The sequence below is a fragment of the Momordica charantia genome, assembly GCF_013281855.1.
Source record: "Momordica charantia cultivar OHB3-1 chromosome 4 unlocalized genomic scaffold, Mcharantia_2.0 BLBB01000004.1, whole genome shotgun sequence".
Lineage (NCBI taxonomy): Eukaryota > Viridiplantae > Streptophyta > Magnoliopsida > Cucurbitales > Cucurbitaceae > Momordica > Momordica charantia.
This window is the reverse complement of record NW_028275162.1, coordinates 1,932,931-1,951,990: the sequence shown is the minus strand read 5'-3', so window position 1 is coordinate 1,951,990 and position 19,060 is coordinate 1,932,931. Positions and strand designations below refer to the sequence as shown.

Sequence of the window (19,060 nt, the reverse complement as noted above, 5' to 3'; positions counted from 1 at the left end):
GATCATCGATCGAAGATATATACCAATTATCGTTGAGCTATGTTTTCTTTGACTAAAAAACTTGATGGTTGAGTTTAGTTTGATCCACTATTCAATAATATGCATCTTGTTTGTTTGCTGATTTGGAAAATAAATATAAATAGTTAAAGTGAGCATAGTTTCACGGTGATTTGCATAGATCTCCAACCAAGAGGGTGTGAGTTCGATCTCACACCCTCACATGTACTAAAAAATAATAAATATAAATAAAATAAGATATGTAATAATATTTAAAACTAAAAAGAAAATTAAAAAATACAAGGAGATATGTAAAAAAAAAAAATAATAATAATAAAATAAAATTTAGTCCTAAACTCGAGTAAAATAGACGGAACGCCATAGTCCCTCGCTCTCGTCCCTCAGTTCTGGATCTCACCGCTCGCATCTGTCACGATTTGATCTCCAAATTCATCACTCTCATTCCTCAATCTCGATCTCATCTCTCTCGTGATTTCGCCGCCCGTCGCTCACGATTTCATCACTCTCTTCCTCTTGCTCTGCTTTCAGGTAATCTTCTTTCCCTCTTCTCTTTAATTTGACATTTTTGTTCATCTTGTTTTCGATGCTGTGCGGACTGTGGAGATCGAAATTGGCGTGGATATGGGGTGTGGTTCCTGGAATTGTTAGATATTTTTATGTTTAGAGATGGTGAAATTGTTGCTTGAGTCTCTTCAGAAATTTCTTAATAGTCAGATCTGAGTATTGGCATTTGCTGAGTACTGATTGACCACTGATTTATCGCTGAATCTTTTACCAGAAAATTCTGAATTTGGCATTTGCTGTAAGAGGGTTTACCAGAGTCAGAATGATCACTGATTCTTTTGTACCCAAAAACAAATGCTCTGTTTGCTGGTTTATCATTTCCTCCTTCTTCTGTCCTTCAGACCACCTTAGCTCTGAGTTTAGTGCTCATTTATTCTCCCTTCCCCACCATTAAACTTCTCCCAATTTTAGCTGGGGTTTTCATTTTTGTCCATTTCCCATCTCCAAGCTCTGCTCATTTGCCATCTTTTTGAGCCCCAAATCTTCCTGTTTCGTTCAAATCTCCGTTTGTTCATTCATTCAACTTCCGGCTCTTCGCCTTTCTTTCACATACAACTCGTCTTGTATAGAGATTATACAACTCGCCCTGTATAGAGATTATGATCATTCTCTCCGTTCCTCTTATCCCAAGCCCTTAACTTGTACGGATACAACTCGCTTATGCACCTCGTTTTTGGCCTTCAAGCCCCAGCCTATTCAGACCCTCTCTGGGATCCAGAGTATGTTCGACGTGTTGCCAGAAGATGTCACCATTGAAGGCAATGGCCAGAGCTATGTGTTCATCAGGAAGAACTGCTCCTGCGCCTTTGGGTTGGAGAAATACATAACCAATACGACTTTTTCCATCAGGAAGAACTGATCAATACAGTATTGGCATTTGCTGACTCTGGTAAAAAAGAATCAATCAGTGATCAATTAGTATTGGCATTTAGGTTATTCTTACCTTGAAAACTCAAAAAGTGGGCAACCAGCATAACTCCAATTGCCAAATTCAGATGTTAAATTAGTCAAATTAGTCTGTTTTGAATTGTTTGGAACTTAACTTTTAACAACTTTATATATCATCCCAGAGTACTTCCTAAGAAGTGTTAAAAACTAGAATAAAATACAAAGCTGAAGCCTCGGTCTGCATTACAATATACTTAACTAAAGGGTGTACCGGAGTAGTAAACATCCAAGCAGTGGTAAAGAAGTTGCAGATTTCATATACTATACACCCCTTGTTCTCATCCTAAAATAGAAAAAGAAAACTTAATATAATAGACCCAGCTAACTGACGGAACAAAAAAGGCAATGAATAATCAAAACTTTCAACAATCAGTCTGTCTTACATAAGAAAAATAAATCTCCAAGTAACTCTCCTAATGAAGTATGTAACCATATAATCGAGAAAAGAGCTCTATGACTTTGTATATTCAACAGTTATGAGTCAATGTAGAGAGAGATAGAGAGCCCAAGTTAGATTGTGTAGCTATTCAAAATTGTTCTATTTACTGGCTCCAAGTTAGTCGGAAAAACTCAATTCTGAAGGAATTTAATCAGCCCATCAAACTTCAGCATGTTCTGAACACCTAAGAGGTCAAAGAGTTTCGGCCTGATCTCAAATAGTTCTTCGGTCTAAAGTCTTTCTCTTTCGTAGTAATAGAGTTCTAAGTGAAGTTTAATAGATATTATGGGAATGGATAAAGATTTAGGACAAAGAATGCAGTAAATAAACTTTGTAATGTACTTTAGTTAAGGTGATCTATGATTTCGTATTTCGTTGACTTTAATTATTCCAAACATTGACAATTGAACTTTTTAGGTAATTTCTTTTCTTCTTATTTTTTCTAAATAGTTTTTGACTGACAAAATTTAATTTCTAGGTGCGGAAGACGAACTCTCTCCTGTCTGAAGTCAGTGATTGTTGGTTTGCATTCTCATATCATAAAAAATGGTAAAGATATTTTTGTTATCAATCTATTTGTTGTCTCTCCTTATCCACATTCTTATGGAAATTTATATGAAATTATCTTATAATATGTGCTTTTTTTTCCAGAAGATTTTGCTAGAGTTTGAGATTAATGGATCAGGATACTTATATAATTTATAATGGGGTATCACTGAATTTGATATCCACCCTTAATTTACTTTAGTGATTTCTAGCATGGGCATCTTTCTCATAAAGATCATTAGTGATTTTTCTTTCAAGCTTGTTACATAGCTGGATTTTATTATGTATTTGATTGCAATGTTTCTTGTTTTTACTTTTTCTAGTTGCATACTTTTACTTTCAAGTGGGATTTTCATTACTTTATCTTTTCTTCTTCCCCCTTATTTCTTTTGACTAACCATTTATATGTTGCATAGGTTGTTCTTGCTGCTTCGATTGTTAGCAAGTCTGGAAAAGGTGAGATATTTTCTTCACCCATTATATAGCATCTTCAAGTCCCCCACTGGTTAATAATATTTGAAATTTCTCCTCCGTAATGACGGTTTTCATAGTTTATTTTTTCCACTTCATACTTATTATCCTCTCTCTCCCTCACATGCATGCAAACCAAACACACGCCCTTTCTCCTGTAATTTTTCTTTGCAAGTATATGATCAATTTTAATCACTACTTACAAGGCTGTCTTTTGTTTTGATGTAATTTTCTTTGCTACTAACCATTTTTTTGAGGTATTGTTTTTGCAGTTCTTGTTTCTAGACAGTTCGTTGATATGTCTCGAATCAGAATTGAGGGCCTTCTTGCTGCTTTTCCAAAGTTGGTTGGAACTGGAAAGCAGCATACATACGTGGAAACAGAAAATGTTCGTTATGTTTACCAGCCAATAGAAGCTTTATACTTGCTTCTTGTAACGAATAAACAGAGCAACATCCTTGAAGATTTGGACACTTTAAGGCTACTTTCTAAGCTTGTATCCTTTTTTGAGATGGCCTATAGCTGTTTCTGGTGCACTTTAAGATGATCTTGTGTTGAATTTGGGTCTGTTGGCTTCCAATCTTGATTCTACTTTAACCTCTTTTGTTCCATAAGCCTTCCGGAGATCTTCAACTTTGAATTAGTTAATTTCAAGGCAACTAGCCAAGTTTTCATATGCTGAAACAAAGTGGACGTTTATTAAATTGTCTTTGATGAATACTTGAGGTGCACTCCAGAAAGAAAATAAAATTTTATTTAGTTCATATTATATGAAACAAAATCAAGTATTTTCTGACTTAAGAAGTCATCTTGAAGAATTGTTTTTACAAGAATATTTCCTTGATCATAGTCGTACCCACGTACATGTGTATATGTGAGTTTTGTTTGCATATTCATGTGATATGGAAGGATATGCAGAGTTCCTTTATCTATTTAGTAAAGCATGTTCCCTACCACTTGGAAAAGTTTCAAGTACGATAGTTATTTACAACTGTTTGTGTAAAACATGCTTAGAATGGAATTATGCTGGTGTCCTTAAGTAATTTCAGGTACCTGAATATTCACTCTCTATGGATGAAGAAGGAATCTGCAAAACAGCTTTTGATTTGATTTTTGCTTTCGATGAGGTTATTTCTCTTGGGCACAAGGAAAACGTGACTGTTGCACAGGTTAAGCAGTACTGTGAGATGGAGAGTCATGAAGAGAAGTTGCACAAACTGGTATTGCAGAGCAAGATCAATGAAACTAAGGATGTCATGAAGCGGAAAGCAAGTGAGATTGACAAAAGCAAGGTATATTTTATGTACCATCAGTCTTTTCTCAAAACTAATACAAATTTTTTTTAGGAAAAAAATCATTTTCCGAGGAAGAAAAAGAGTTGATAACTGTTCTTTCTTGTCATATACATTGCAGATTGAAAAGAATAGGGGTGATAAAGGAGGCTTTATGTCTTTACAGTCCATGGGATCAGGAAAGATTGAGAATAGCCTCGGTGACATGGGCATATCAACAGGAGGTGGAGGTGGTTTTGGTAGCAGTTCTGGTTTTGGATTGGGTGCTGATGTGGAGACCTTTTCTAGCAAGCCTAAAGGTTACTCTTTGTTTAAATGTGTGTTTCTGGAATGTTATCTATGATGAGTTGTTGGTTTGTCACGCATATTTGTGGCAGTCACTGGTTCTCACATCGACACTATATACTGTGCCTAATTATCTTTTAGCAATTGATATATTTTATGGCCAATGAGGATTGTCATGTATTAAGCTGACACTACCATTCTACTTTGTATTCTATTATTAGGCCGTCCACCTTCATCTGCTACTGCACCTCCTAAAGGCCTTGGCATGCAGCTTGGTAAATCCCAAAGGGCAAATCAATTCTTGGAATCTTTAAAAGCAGAAGGTGAAGTAATCGTTGAAGATGTACAGCCAAAAGTTGGTCCATCTAGATCAGCTGTCCCACCCCCAACTGATCCTGTTACTCTGTCTGTCGAGGAGAAACTCAATGTGTCCCTGAAACGAGATGGTGGAGTTAGTAACTTTGATCTTCAGGGAACACTTTCCCTTCAAATTCTTAACCAAGAAGATGCACACATTCAAGTTCAGGTACTTTGGCGCATTTTATGGAATTTAAGGATACTGTATTACAGATATTACAACTTCCCTAGACCGTAGGTGATTGGTATCACCAATAAATATCTGATAATTTCCACTATTTCACTACTTCTAGTTACCAATTTCTTATCTCAAAAAAAAAAAAAAAGTTACCAATTTCTGGAGTACACGCTAAACTTTCCTTTGTGTAGGAAGCTAAATTGATTCATCATTTGATAATTTATGACTTATGCACATAGCACAGTTTTTTGTCTCATAATTTGTCCTATAATGTTTTCAACGGCCTCTCTTGCACTTTTTTTTGTCTCAAATTTTGTTCTCATGATGTTCTTTTGATTTGTTTTGCTGAGTTGGTTTTGTGCTTTGTTTTGCTATCTTGGTTCTTTATGCCTTGTTTTCAGATTGAGACCGGTGGGAACCCTGGCATCCTTTTCAAAACTCACCCTAACATGAACAAAGAGTTATTTTCCAATGAAAATATTCTAGGCTTGAAGGACCCCAACAGGCCATTTCCTACGGGTCAAGGTAGTGAGGCTGGAGTTGGTCTCTTGAAGTGGAGAATGCAAAGTACTGATGAATCAATGGTTCCATTAACAAGTGAGTCCGAGTCTTTCACATACCATTTTTTATTTTTTTAAAATCTATATTTATCAGGCCTTTGTTGTTGCAGTCAACTGCTGGCCTTCTGTTTCTGGAAATGAGACTTATGTCAGCATTGAATATGAAGCTTCATCAATGTTTGACCTGCGGAATGTTGTCATCTCAGTGCCTCTTCCTGCTCTTCGTGAGGCACCTAGTGTGAGGCAGATTGATGGAGAATGGAGGTATAGATTGATTTTTACTCCGTTAGTTTTTATTTAACTGATTTCTCAATGTTCTTTTCGGTGTTCATTAAGAATTTCATTTTGATTTATAATTTAAAACTTAACTTTAGTTCATATTGTGAAAAGCTTATGTAAAGACAAAATTTATGGCAATTTAAAACCCTTCCTTTTTCTCATTTCCTTTCCAATAGATTAACATCTGTTTGTGCCCAACCTGGCAGGTATGATTCTAGAAATTCTGTCTTGGAGTGGTCCATAGTTCTCATTGATAATTCAAACCGCAGGTATGTAGTTCTTGAAATCCTCTCTGCTGAACATTGTTACTCTTTTTATCATTGCATGCTTATGTTTATTATCTTTTCGACAGTGGATCAATGGAGTTCGTCGTTCCTCCAGCCGATTCATCAGTATTTTTCCCCATTTCTGTCCGATTCTCAGCAACTAGCACATTTAGCGACTTAAAGGTTTACTCTTATTCTGTTATTGTGTATACTATTAGACTGACTTTTTCTCTCATTTGCATCCTTTTTCTTGGGTTCCTAAGCATGGGTATGTGTAAACTCCATTGTTGCAGGTTGTCAACATTTTGCCTCTCAAGGGCAGTGCTCCTCCCAAATATGCTCAGAGAACACAGTTGATTACAGAGAATTATCAAGTTGTGTGATTTTGGTGATGTGTTTTCTATTACCTTTTTCCTGACATTTTGGACTCGAAAATTTTGAATGATTTGGGCTGGTTTTACTATCCATATTGAGATTGTTTTGGATTTTATTCAAAACTGAGAACGGCCATGATTAATACAGTTTTTTGTAATAGGATGTTAGAACTGGATATTCTTTTGCAATATCTTCCTCAATATTTCATTCATCCAATCTCTTTGATATATATTTATGTTTCTATTTATGTTATATGTATTCTTGCAAACTAAGGTTGTCTTTGTTGAAAAAAGTTTCGATTACATGTAATTTTGAAAATTAGAGCGAAAAATCCTTAAAATCTTTGGAACTAACTACATATTGTTTTTGTTTTCAATTATTTTTTCTCGTGATATTATTTATATATAGCGATCAGAATTTCATTTATGATTTTAATAATATTAATATTCAAGTTGATTTACAAAACTATAAGATTATTTGAATCAGTCATTTAGATTGTAAAAGGGGTAGAAGAAGACCATGGTTTTATAAAAAGGGTACAAGCTTAGAAAGTGGCTATTTCTGGTGCTTTTTAAGTGTGTTTGTCAAAATCACTTCCCGATGTTTGGTAAATTAAAAAAAATGATTTTGAAAAAGTTTAAAATAAATCTAAATTGATTTTTAAGGTATGGGTGATTTTGAAAAATTAATTATACTTAAATTTCATTTTTAAAAATCATTCATTCTACCATCCCTTCCAAACGTACCTTAAGTTAATTGAATAGATTTTGATTTTGTGGGTCAATATGTCCAACTCTCGTTAAATTTAAAATATAGGGGTGATTTTAATTAAGTTTATAAAATGTATTTTACATCATTCTTAATCAGTGAATTTTAATTGTGATGATAAGGATTTGATTAAAAGAAACTTCCAGCACAGAAAGTGAAAGTAAAGTTATAATTTTTTTTCAAATACTTTAGGATAAAATTAAAGAACCAAACATCATTGTTTCTCTAGTGTATATATAAATATTGAACACAAACAACAACCCATATACACAAATCAATTTATTTAAACTCAACCGTACCCAATGAAACTCAACCATTTGAAATTGGATCTGTCTAACGTGTGGAAAAGGAGAAAATTTCAAATACTATAGAATATGGTACTCCTGTAGTAATAAAAATTTTTCGTGAGAAAGGTTTACAATGAGTTTCATTCACATTCCATATACACTGTTTTCCCTTAAAAGAACCCCTAATTAAAATATGAAAATTATTCAAAAGCCAAAAATATAAAAACACGTACAAATTTCATCACAAATTTTCCCTTTAACTCAGCCAGCACCCCATGCACATGCACAATCCTCACTTCTTTCTTTATTCCGCCGTATTCGCTGGCGCTTCCTCTTCCTTCTCCGCCTCTACCTCTGGAGTTCCGATCTCCATTGTCGCTGACTCGTCTGAGCCACCATTCTCTTCTTCGACTAATTCCTCCACCGCCTCGTCCTCCGACAGGATCACAACCTCATCTTCTTCTTCCTCGACTTCCTCCTCTTCAGTCTCCTTGGCCGCAACTTCAACTTCTTCATCGTTCGGAGCAACAACTTCAACGCTCTCTTCTTCCTCCTGCCTTACCTCTTCCGGTTTTGGTACGGCGTCCCCCGCTTTTTCCTCCACTTCTTCTTTTGTATCTGTCCCTTTAAGATCAGATGTTTCTCCCGAAAGAACAGAGTTGGAAGATACAGTCTACAAAAATCATCACTAAAAATTTTATAGCTATTTATCGAAGAGAAAAAATATCTCTTATCATTCTTCTATATTGCTCTTTTTCCCTTATCAAAATATATATATAAACGACTATTTTTAGGTCAATTTGTTAAGGTTGGAAGTTCGAATCTTCGTTCTACGTTCCAAAAAAGATATTAAAAAAAACTTTTAGGATACCTCAGCGGTGGCCATGAAAACGCCTTCTTTCTTTGAGAGAGAGGAGAATGAGCAAGTGCTGAAGAAAGAAAATATTATTTTCTGGAGGATGGCCAGTGGCTTATATAGAGGGAGACAAATGCAGAGTTTATAATAAAAATTAAAATTTAAAATAGAGATTGAAATTTCAAAAGTTTAAAATATTATGAAAGCTAAATTATAAATTTAGAATATTGTCTCCACGTTGTGTCTACTTTTATTTATATATATATATATATAGACTTTTGACAACCAATTAAAAGCGTCGAAGTTTGAACATTTAACTCCGAGGGATTAATAGGGGTATGAGTTATGAGAAAAGGTAATTTAACTAATAAAGTATTAGTGCATAAATCTTTCAAATCCATTCAAATTAAATTTGGTAGGGATCTTTATTCCCATTCTACATCATCTTTGGTTTTTGTGTGCTCAAAGCATGCTTTGAGCTGTCGGTTTTTTAATCTAAATATATTTTTTTTATTACAACAAATGTGGGGTGAGAATTTACGACCCCTAACCCTAATTAATAATTAATTCATGTTCCAGGTTTTAGCTTTTTTAACTTTTATTTATCTTAATTAGCAAATAACTAAGTCTGTTTATCAATTTACCATATAAGCTTTTGAACTTAATTACTATTTCAACATGAATGCAACTCGTGAGCTTCTTCATTATTAATGTACAAATTATTGTCTTTATCACAAGAGTTGAAATGTTAAGTCTATTATTATTTTTAACAAAAAAAAAAGGCTGTTATTATTATTATTATCAATTTTATCATTATTGTCAACCCAATAAGTTGGCTTTTTTAGAGTTGAAAATATAAAATGTTCATATAAAATAGAAAAGAGATAAGGCTTTTGAAAAATGGATGGAATTAAATAAAGCAACAAATTAGAGTTATTTAGGCTTTCCACATATGAAAATGTGGGCACTTTCAATAAACTACCTTTTTTAAATGGAAAAATTAAAACATGAAAGAAAAAGTATTCGAAAATCATAATTAATTAAACAATATCGTGGATCCCAATTAGTAAGATTTCCTATGTCAGCTTTTTTCAATACAACAAAATATGGAGGGTAAAAATTGGAACACACGATTTTTTAGTTGGCAATCCATATCTTAACCAATTGAGTTAGATTCAAATTGGCAGCATAGATTTCTTTGAATCTCGTGTGATAAAAAATGTAGTGAACTTTTTAATAAATGTAATTTTATAAGAAAAACCTAAGCCTTGCTTCTTCTTCCTAAATTGAAAGAACTTCAATCTTTCATTGCTTCATCTTTTTCTAAATTAAAACTTCAATCTTTCATTTCTATATTGATTGTACTATATTTTATAGAAGTCACAATTATAATTTCATCCATCTAAAATATATCAAAGTTAATATTTTATATTACTCGAGTTGCTATTTTAGAAAAGAGAAAGAAAGAGCCTAGTTAAAAATAGCGAAAAAATTAATAGATAATTATAAATATAGCAACTACTTTTACCATGTATAAATAAAGCAAAAACAAAAACAAACAAATAAAAAAGAAAGTTGAGCCCTGAGAAAAAAAAAATTAAAACGTATGGATATACATTCATTTTAGATATATCACAACATGCCTAAAACGGAGTATATAAAAAAAAATCTACAATTTTACTTAAACCAAAATTTTTTACTTCGAGAAGATTAACCAGTCATATACCTAATATGAAATATATATAATTGATATACTTCGTATATATTTGTTATGTAAGGTGAAATATTTATTAATTAGTAATATAATTGATGTACCTAATATCAACTTCATATTAGATATATTAGTATTTTAGTATTTGGGGTGCCGTGGTAATGAGGACTTGGGACAGGTGGAATCTCCTCAACCAATAATTGGTTGACATATTTTATTCACCACATTTTGTTTTTTCAAAAGATTTTGTTTTGAAAATTTTTAAGAATATTACATTGTAGGTAATAGGTAAAATTTTAAATGTACCATCCACATAGGTGGAATACAAATACTTAGGTGAGTTTTGGATAATTTTTTCTTGAAATTATCCTATTCACCACTTCTATAAATATTTTTGGGAGTAGTATTATCTTATTCACCTCGAACTAATTCAAATGCTTTTGAGTGAAATTTTCAAAATCTCTTTGTCATTCAATAAAACAAACACCGTGAAAATTTTGAAAAAACTATTTTTAATCGGTTAGGAACAATTTTCCCCATTTTAGAATTAGTCATAAGAAACTCACTCAAACTTAATCACTTGCTGTAATTGTTTATTAAATCAAAATGAAAAATCTTGATCGAGTGTCCAAAATCAAAATTCATTCGTCTCTCCTACTCCAAGCTACTAATGGGCTTTTTCTAATTATGGGCCAATATATGTATTGGGTTTCCCTGTGTTGAAGTTTGGGCTTGATTGCAAATTTCAGGCCCATATATCAACTTCTCTTCGAACACTCTTACGCTTTAATTAACATCATATCTTACAACAATTATGGTGTTTTAAGCTTCATTGCCCCCGCAATTCTCAATTTTTCAAACCCATAATTTTCCTTTCTTTCTTTTTCATGTACCAACGATCAAAATTCATCCAATCAATCAATCCTTCGTTTCTTTATGCTCCCGTTTGCCGATTTCGGATCACCACACAACTTTTTCTCCCTCTTTTTCCAGTCTTCGAAACCCGAAACCAGAGCTAAATTCTCTTCTGGGGTTTCTTACTACGGAAATGTTGATAATTTAGAGCTTCCTTATGTTCTGATTCATGGGGCGTGGTCGATTTTTCTTTGTTTTGGTGTAACCCTTAAATGTCTTTGGCTGTTGGGGCTGCTTCAAGGAAAGTGAGAATGAGTTGGCGAAGTTTGGGAGACAGACGAGTGAAACTTTTGTTAATACAGCGGATGAGGAGACGGATGATGAATGAAGTACCGAATTGGGTCATTGAAAGAAGAGCTCGAGAAGGATAAGGATAATCTTGTTCCTATCTTCTCACATTCAAAATTATATTGGTGTGATCAATTTTCTTGTGTTTGTTAGTAATAGTATATAAAGCTTTGTTTCTTTTCTGTTCTGTTCTGCTCTTTATAAGTTCAAGATGATGAGAGTCTGAGGAGGTGGAAAGAGCAGCTTCTTGGGGCTGTGGATTTAGAAAATTCTGCAGGTAGTTGATTAGAATTCTTCTTGGTTTTGTTTGTTGACTGCATATCTTTTTGTGATCTAGTTTCTAGCATTGTTCTGAAAATGCTTCTATGAAGTTATCTTGAGGTATCTGCAGCCATATTTTTCCCCTTGGGAAAATTGTTATACTAAATTATGTTTTGGTTGTGTTTCATATACTCTGGTTTCTTGTTTGTGTTTTTTCTGTAGAAACTGTTGAGCCAGATGTGAAGATTCTTAGTTTGTCATTAGTGTCCCAAGAGAGACCGGACTTGGTTCTTCCAATTCCCGACGACGGTAATCCGAAAGGGTTGTGGTTACCCTGAAGGAAGGCAGCTGTTACAACCTGAAATTCTCCTTCCAAGTGACTAACAACATTGTTGTTGGCCTCAAGTACACCAACACTGTTTGGAAAACTGGTGTCAAAGGTTTGTTTCTGTCTTAATCTACCTTTTCATTCCTAAAAGTATCGAGTTTCGATGAACTGATGACGACTTCAATTACTTCTATGTTTCAGTTGACACCTCCAAAGAGATGCTTGGAACTTTCAGTCCCCCAGCTAGAGGCCTACACTCATATAATGCCTGAGGACACCACGCCCTCCGGCATGTTCGCTCGTGGATCATATTCAGCAAGATCTAAGGTCAGTTTGTTTTTTTAAACTCGTTTAACTATCTAGAGCACAACCTAAGCATTCATTCACCACGGTCAGCAAGATCATATCACCACGGCCTCAGCATGACTGCTTAGTCAAAAGTGAGTTAAAAAATTTTATCTAGACCTTCAAATTAGAAGTCGATAATCGATTTCCGATATCAAACCCGACGAGATGGATTACAAGCAAAACCCCTGTTTGGCATCAATTTCATCATCTTCTTTAGCATGCAACTAAGCATTCATTGAGTTTCCTTTTTTGACTTCTCTGCAATAATAGTAGCTACAATGCTTGAGAACACAGAACCCTTTTACCATTCTCATAATTAAAGAAGTTTTTTCATTATTTCCAAGTCTTCATGCTGTTCAAATCATGTGGCCCATCGAGTCCATTAATTGATCCCTGTTGTGCTGTCCACTATTTCTTTAGGGACATGGGCCATGTTCAAAATGTGTACTTTATTTTGAATGTTGTCCCTTTTTTTTCCTTCCATATGACTGTTCTTTTGACAAACTTACTTCTCAAAACTACCACTGTTGCTAAATAACTTATACCCTTTTCATTACATGATGACTTTCCTCAAAATCAGATAAATATCTATTCAACTGATTTGAGCACGGTTTCATTAGACTTAAAGATTGTCATAGAAATGAATTTCTCGATTTATACACTCAAAGTAGAAGGAACGCTCTCTCCAAATCCTTGATGAGAGCCACTTTTTTTCCAGCCTCAATAAAGGGTTAGAAACACAAATTTTCATTTACTTTCTGATGAGAAACAAGAAGGATTCCGTGTCCTTCATATCATCCATTTGGATCGCGATCGCTTAGAAATCAAACATCTTTGCTCTAATAACTGTAAACCTTCTTGTGTATGTGTGTTTGCAGTTTCTTAATGATGATAACAAGTGTTACTTGGAAATTAACTACACATCTGATATCAGAAAGGACTGGGCTGCAACATAAGCCAAGGAATTGATATTAGGAGCAGTGCTATGCTGGGCTTAAGCAATCTCCTCTCATCTGCCAATTTTTAATTACATGTAATTAAGGCCTCAATTATTATATGTTAATTACTAGGTTTATATGCTACATATCCAAACTTTTATGTAAGTTTTCAGTGTATTGAGATGTTGGAGAAGATGAATGAATGAACCAAAAAAAGAAGGGGAAAAAAAAGAGAGATTCTGTGTTTGCAGCCCTTTAATAAAAGGTGTGTTTGGCCTTCCCCTTTCTTTGCTGTTTTCTTTCACCATATTTTGAATCTTGGTTGGTGGAAATAGGTTTGAATTGGGTATTTGGATGTTAGAGTTTTGAAATTTTTGTAAATATTAAGTTTAGAGGGACTTTAAAAAAATATGGGTTAGTTTTGGTCTCCAAAGTTAAAGAAATTTTATATCAAGCGATAACATTGGCTTATAATTAATGGCTTATAGTCAATGTTTCATGCAAGGTTTTGAATATTGATATCGATACAAATGTTGAGGTTTTAATTTCATAGAAACTTCGATGGAAATATTGATAAGACGTTGAAGTCGATCTAGAAAGATTACAAAAATAAAAAAAAATTTGTAAAAAATATCTAAATTAACAGATGAATTTCATCGTTTCTAGGTAAGTTAAAAATAATTAATATTGATATTATGTAAGATTTTTAAATGTCGATATTAATGGAAATGTTGAAATGTTAATTTTATTGAAATATCGATAAAATATCGATGTCGATGGATATTTCCGAAAAAATTATAAAAATAAAAATTTTGTAAAAAAATACTTAAATTAACCTTTATAAAAAATGATTAATATAAATATTTTGTTGATATTTTCATATTTTGTCAATTTTTTTGTAATACTATAGAAATGTCGATTTACCCTCATGTTAATGTCAAACCAATGAATACACGAAAATATATTGATGTTATGTCTATTTATTGATATTTTATATCTTTGTCTATTTTCTTTACCATACTGTAAAAATGTTAATTTATTGCTTCTGTTGTCGTCGAACTCGTGAAATAGAAAATATCGATGGAAATGTTGATAAGTCTATCGCGTGAAAATAACATATCCTAATTGAGAAAAATGTTACGTAATTAAAAAAATCCTTCTGGAAAATTACACCACCGTACCAATGGTGAATCAAGGTGGGGAATATCAAAGTTTTTTTTTTCAGCTCAACAATGTGTAGGATGAAGATTTGAACTTTAAATCTTTTAGTCGAGAATATATACCTTATTAACATTGAGTAGAATTCAACGAAGATTAAATAATTATTATTAAAAAAAAAGAAAGAAAAAAAAAGTGGAGCAAGGACAGAAGAAAACAGGTTGTTTCTGACTATTTCTGACAGATTTGAACCCTAAGTGAAATTTCCACAGATACAGCCTGAAGTCAATTCCCACCAATATTAGAAAATTACCTTTTACCTCCCAACTTCCATTTTTTAAATAATTTTTTATTGATAAATTTTTGTTTGTAATATTATACTTTATGAGTTCTAAATCAAACTTTCAATTATTAGAAATTTGTATTATAGTTTAATATACCATTCAATCTCAAAGTCAAATCTTTTTTAAAGAAATTAAGAAGAAAGAAAGAAAGAAAGAAAAGACTATTAAATTTGTGTGTTTTTCTTTGTGGGAGTTAATAAAAATTATGTTTTTATTTTACAGTTGTTTGTGTCAAATGTATAATAAAATAAAACAAATAGAGAGTTGTTAATAAGGCAAATTAAAAGCATGAATGAAGATGGTCACATGTGATTAAAATGCAGCAATTTTTTTTTTAATTTTTTTTTGGTTCTTGACATTTCCCCCACATGTGACAAGACTTCTAGACATTTTTCTAAAAAAATTATTTTTCTTATTAAAAAAAATCAAAAAGAAAAAAAAATATTTGACCCTCATTCCAATAGATTATTTTCACGTACCTTCATTCTACTCGAATTTTGAGATGAATGACGTTGCTTTGAAAATATGTATATTAATGTGATAATGCAAGACTACATTGAAGTCATAGATTGATCGAGGTAAGTATTAAGTGAGGATAAAAGTTGAGTAGAATAACGACAATGACTAAAATGATTGTTTTTATCGTATAGGCGACAAAAAAAAAATTAACATTTTGAAAATTTATAGACTAATTTTTTTAGTTAAATTACAAATTTAACCTATCCAGTTGTGTCATCCACTAGTTATCCCCATTTTTTTTTTAAAAAAAATACAATTTTGAAAATTTATGGAAAAAAAAAGTTATTTGTTAACTTTTACCTAACAATTAAAAATGCCACCTATATACAATATGTCACTTTAATTCTCTGGAATTATACCAACGGTCTTTAACACAAATCCCAATATTATACGAGGTTTGAATCTCCAATCTCAAAAAAAGAAGTATGTATCAATTACCGCTGAGTTATGTTTATATTGACCACGGACACAATATTATCCATTCATGTTTCCAAACATATTGGGCCACAGCGACTCCAATTTAATAAAATCAAAATATTAATTTTAAATTAGTATACAAATTAGGTTTTAAATACGGTTATCAAATATATTAGTGTTAAATTAGTACGCAAATTAGGTTTTAAATATGGTTTTGGTTCATCCACTTTTCTTATTGGTTTATTTTTGTTCTTTTTATTTCTAAAACGTTTATTTAGTCCATGTGTAGTTTTAACTTTTGCTTGTTTTAGTCTCCCTCCTTTCAAAATATTCATTTTGTATTGTTGGTCATTCAATTTTATTTTTATCTCATTTTCTTCCATCATGCTATGACATTTTACTTGCTAAATATTTCTAAATATAGTCATAATTTTGTATCCAATTGTTTATATTGTGTTTGAAAATTTGTGTTAAAAATTTACAAAATAGAGACCCCAAAATGGCAACTTTTCAATGTATAGAGATCAAAACAAACGCTTTGAGAGTATAGAGACTAAAATGCACCAAAGTTAAGAGTACAGAGATCGAAATAGTATTTAAACCCGAAAATTAATATAAAATTTTAGGGTAAATGACACAAATCATCTTTGAAGTATGATAGTTGTTGCAATTGCACTCTAAACTCTCAATTTTAAAACCCTTGAGCTTTCATAAATGACAAAAATAGACCAATAAGTGATAAAATTTATATTAGTATACCGTTCTCACAAAAGGCATAAAATTGCTGAAATTGATGGTTCACAACTGAACTTGATTCCAACGTTCGAATGAATAACCACATAGCTGAATTCCCCCTTAACGCATACAATTTGTCCGGAATCTCAGAGATAAACATAAATTTGAATTCCTTACGCCAACAGTTATTATATTACACTATAAATACCTGTAAGTGAGGAGGGAAAGGTACGCGATCTTTGAGAATTGAGTTACATTTGAATTAACTCAAATCTTGTATGGACAAAAACTTCAAAGTTCTAACTACTTTCTTGCACGATTCTATCTTCGAGTGTTGTGAGAGATGTATTGTTTTTTATCGAACAATTTCGATAAAATCAAGAAGGACAATGCTTCGAATCCCTAGCTAACCTTTTGGTCAAGATGATATTTACTTTAGTTACCAATTGAACCACGTTTAGATTGACTATAACTTACGTTTAACGGATTAATTGACATAGACGCATAAGATTTATGATCAAATCGATGAATGATTGCATGCTATTATTATTTATAACATGATGAATTAATATGGAATATAATGTAGCTGTAAATCAATGATGAAACGGTGGGTTAATGGGTCACAACTTCCTTCCAAACCCAAATTTAGCTGGCAAATTAGATTCAATAAACAACACAAAATTTGATTATCACACTTCTCCAAATAATTAGGCATATGAGGTGGCTGCCACCGTCGGTGTGGTTGTTGAGATTTTCTTTCTACTAAATAACTCATCTAAAAAATAAATAAATAAATTTATTTAATATCATCGTCACCCAATGGAGTAACGTAACCCTTTGTAATATATAAACTTTACATTTTCTTTCATAAATTCAATGTTATAAAGTTTTCTACCAACATAACTATTGTTGATCAACATTTTTATTTGGAATCAAGGAGGTGTAAGAAATCATGTGATTTCATGTTTATTTATTTTTATATATCTTGTTTGGAACGAGAAAATTTTGAAATGGATATAATTAAATTTCTTTGTTGGGATGTTTATAAAATAAAAGTTTTATTAATAAAGGCTTTTAATGCTAATTCATTAACGAAAATTTATATTTTATATAGTACGAAAAAGTCAATAAAAAAGTAATTTACTTTTAAATTCTATAAATGTTTTGAAAAGTTCAGTTGTTTTGGTTAAGTTTTTTTTCCTTTTAGGTAAAAACATTATTTGAGATAATTTTCTTTCATGTAATAAAAAGCAATGAAATTCATTCAAAATCACACGTCATATTAGGTAATTACAAATACACAATTCTATCAAAAGTGGTTTGGATTAGTGAATACATGGAAGAATTTACCTAGTGGATCAAGCATTCTTGGGGTGGGATATCTGATAAGGAATCTCAAATGTGTGGGTGGATGCCTCCTCCGATGGACATGGTGAAAATCAATTCGGATGTTGCCTCTGAAAATTGAAGATTGAGAATTGAAATTATGATACAGGATAATAGACGAGCTCTTCACGTGGCTATGGAGAACACTCACACTGCAACGAATCCTCTGTTGGCATAACTTCTTGCCATCCGCGTGGGAGGATGAAATTAGTATTGCGATTAGGGCCGGTTAAAGTAGGTGTTGAATCCGATTCTTTGGAAGCTATCAGCCTGATTCATCGGTCTTCTGATTCGCAAGATGATGCTGCAACTTGGGTTGAGGATATCAAAATTTCGGTTGAGTAGTTTGAAGTGATTTCATTCTCTCATATTTTTAGAGAGTCAAATAGTGTTGCTCATTCTCTTACTAGGGAAGCTTTTAATTTGGATAATGCATTCTTGTGGTGGTCAAATTTTCTAAATTGGATTAGTCATTATGACCGTCAAAACTCTGTAGCCCCAATGAATTATAATGAAGTTTGTTTTTAAAATATAATACACACATATATATTATTTCTCTTTATGGATCCCCAAAAAAGGAAAAAAAAAACCACATTATCCCAATCTTTCAAATAATTTCTCCAAAAATACAATGGGTGGAGCTTCACCATTGAATGGCTGTCCAGATCGGCGCCACCGTAGACGGCGGCGGCGGCGGCCATGTTTTTTTTTTTTTTTTTTTTGTTATTACAAGTTTACAACCATTGAGAGAGACATAGTTGGCGGCGGGGCGGGCCTCCGAGGCGGAGCACCAAACCCGACACCCGATTACCGGTCGGACCAAATTCCCATGGTGGGCCCGCGCTACAACCTCTCCAATTTATCCTCTAGCGATATTTTGATTAAAATCTCGTTGGTCTTTTTTTTATTATATTTTTACCACACTTTTCCAATATATATATATATATATATATATTTACCACAAGGGAGGGCACGAGTCATTCGTGAATAAATTTATCAAAGCATTAACTCCCTATCTTCACCTCCTTTAAATAATATTCAAATGAAAACCCACACTTCATACACCAAAAATAATAATAATAAATAAATAACATCGAATTTCTTTTTAAGAATAATTATAAACTTTGACTAAAAGATTTACAAGGGAGTCATACTAATAAAATTCTAAAGAATTGTATGTATGACATGCTACATTTTAAGTTAAATTGGTATATACAAATGTC

At 32.6% G+C, this 19,060-nt stretch overlaps 3 protein-coding genes and 1 long non-coding RNA gene across 4 annotated transcripts; 2 read left to right on the top strand and 2 right to left on the bottom strand.

Moving 5' to 3' along the window:
* Positions 1-362: 362 nt before the first annotated feature.
* LOC111007724 (clathrin adaptor complexes medium subunit family protein) lies at positions 363-6,789 on the top strand. The gene is made up of 12 exons (XM_022280191.2): positions 363-546; positions 2,448-2,518; positions 2,932-2,971; positions 3,259-3,482; positions 4,036-4,278; positions 4,400-4,577; positions 4,785-5,089; positions 5,500-5,695; positions 5,769-5,922; positions 6,144-6,206; positions 6,290-6,386; positions 6,497-6,789. Exons 2-12 carry the CDS (start codon positions 2,516-2,518, stop codon positions 6,584-6,586), a joined length of 1,593 nt encoding a protein of 530 aa, XP_022135883.1. The 5' UTR covers positions 363-546; positions 2,448-2,515; the 3' UTR covers positions 6,587-6,789.
* A 910-nt stretch (positions 6,790-7,699) lies between these two features.
* Positions 7,700-8,579, bottom strand: LOC111007988 (uncharacterized). Its single transcript, XM_022280549.2, has 2 exons — positions 8,505-8,579; positions 7,700-8,306 (listed from the first exon to the last, which is right to left on the bottom strand). The coding sequence occupies exons 1-2, from the start codon at positions 8,517-8,519 to the stop codon at positions 7,938-7,940; spliced, it is 384 nt and encodes a 127-aa protein (XP_022136241.2). The 5' UTR covers positions 8,520-8,579; the 3' UTR covers positions 7,700-7,937.
* Positions 8,580-11,327: 2,748 nt separating this feature from the next.
* On the top strand, positions 11,328-13,558 carry LOC111007742 (rho GDP-dissociation inhibitor 1-like). The gene is given in 7 exon segments (XM_088122502.1): positions 11,328-11,379; positions 11,609-11,680; positions 11,887-11,985; positions 11,988-12,104; positions 12,194-12,228; positions 12,230-12,319; positions 13,219-13,558. Coding segments are annotated over 7 exon segments (543 nt in total). The 3' UTR covers positions 13,297-13,558.
* Positions 13,559-17,710: 4,152 nt separating this feature from the next.
* LOC148211632 (uncharacterized) lies at positions 17,711-18,320 on the bottom strand. The gene is made up of 2 exons (XR_015790498.1): positions 17,989-18,320; positions 17,711-17,908 (listed from the first exon to the last, which is right to left on the bottom strand). It is a non-coding gene; the product is annotated as an uncharacterized LOC148211632 (long non-coding RNA).
* Between the last annotated feature and the right edge of the window lie 740 nt (positions 18,321-19,060).

Excerpts from the sequence above, each read along its gene's own strand:
- LOC111007724 (XM_022280191.2), top strand. Across the intron at positions 4,279-4,399 it reads GTGAGATTGACAAAAGCAAG|ATTGAAAAGAATAGGGGTGA; the intron begins GTATATTTTATG and ends TATACATTGCAG. Across the intron at positions 6,207-6,289 it reads ATTGATAATTCAAACCGCAG|TGGATCAATGGAGTTCGTCG; the intron begins GTATGTAGTTCT and ends TCTTTTCGACAG.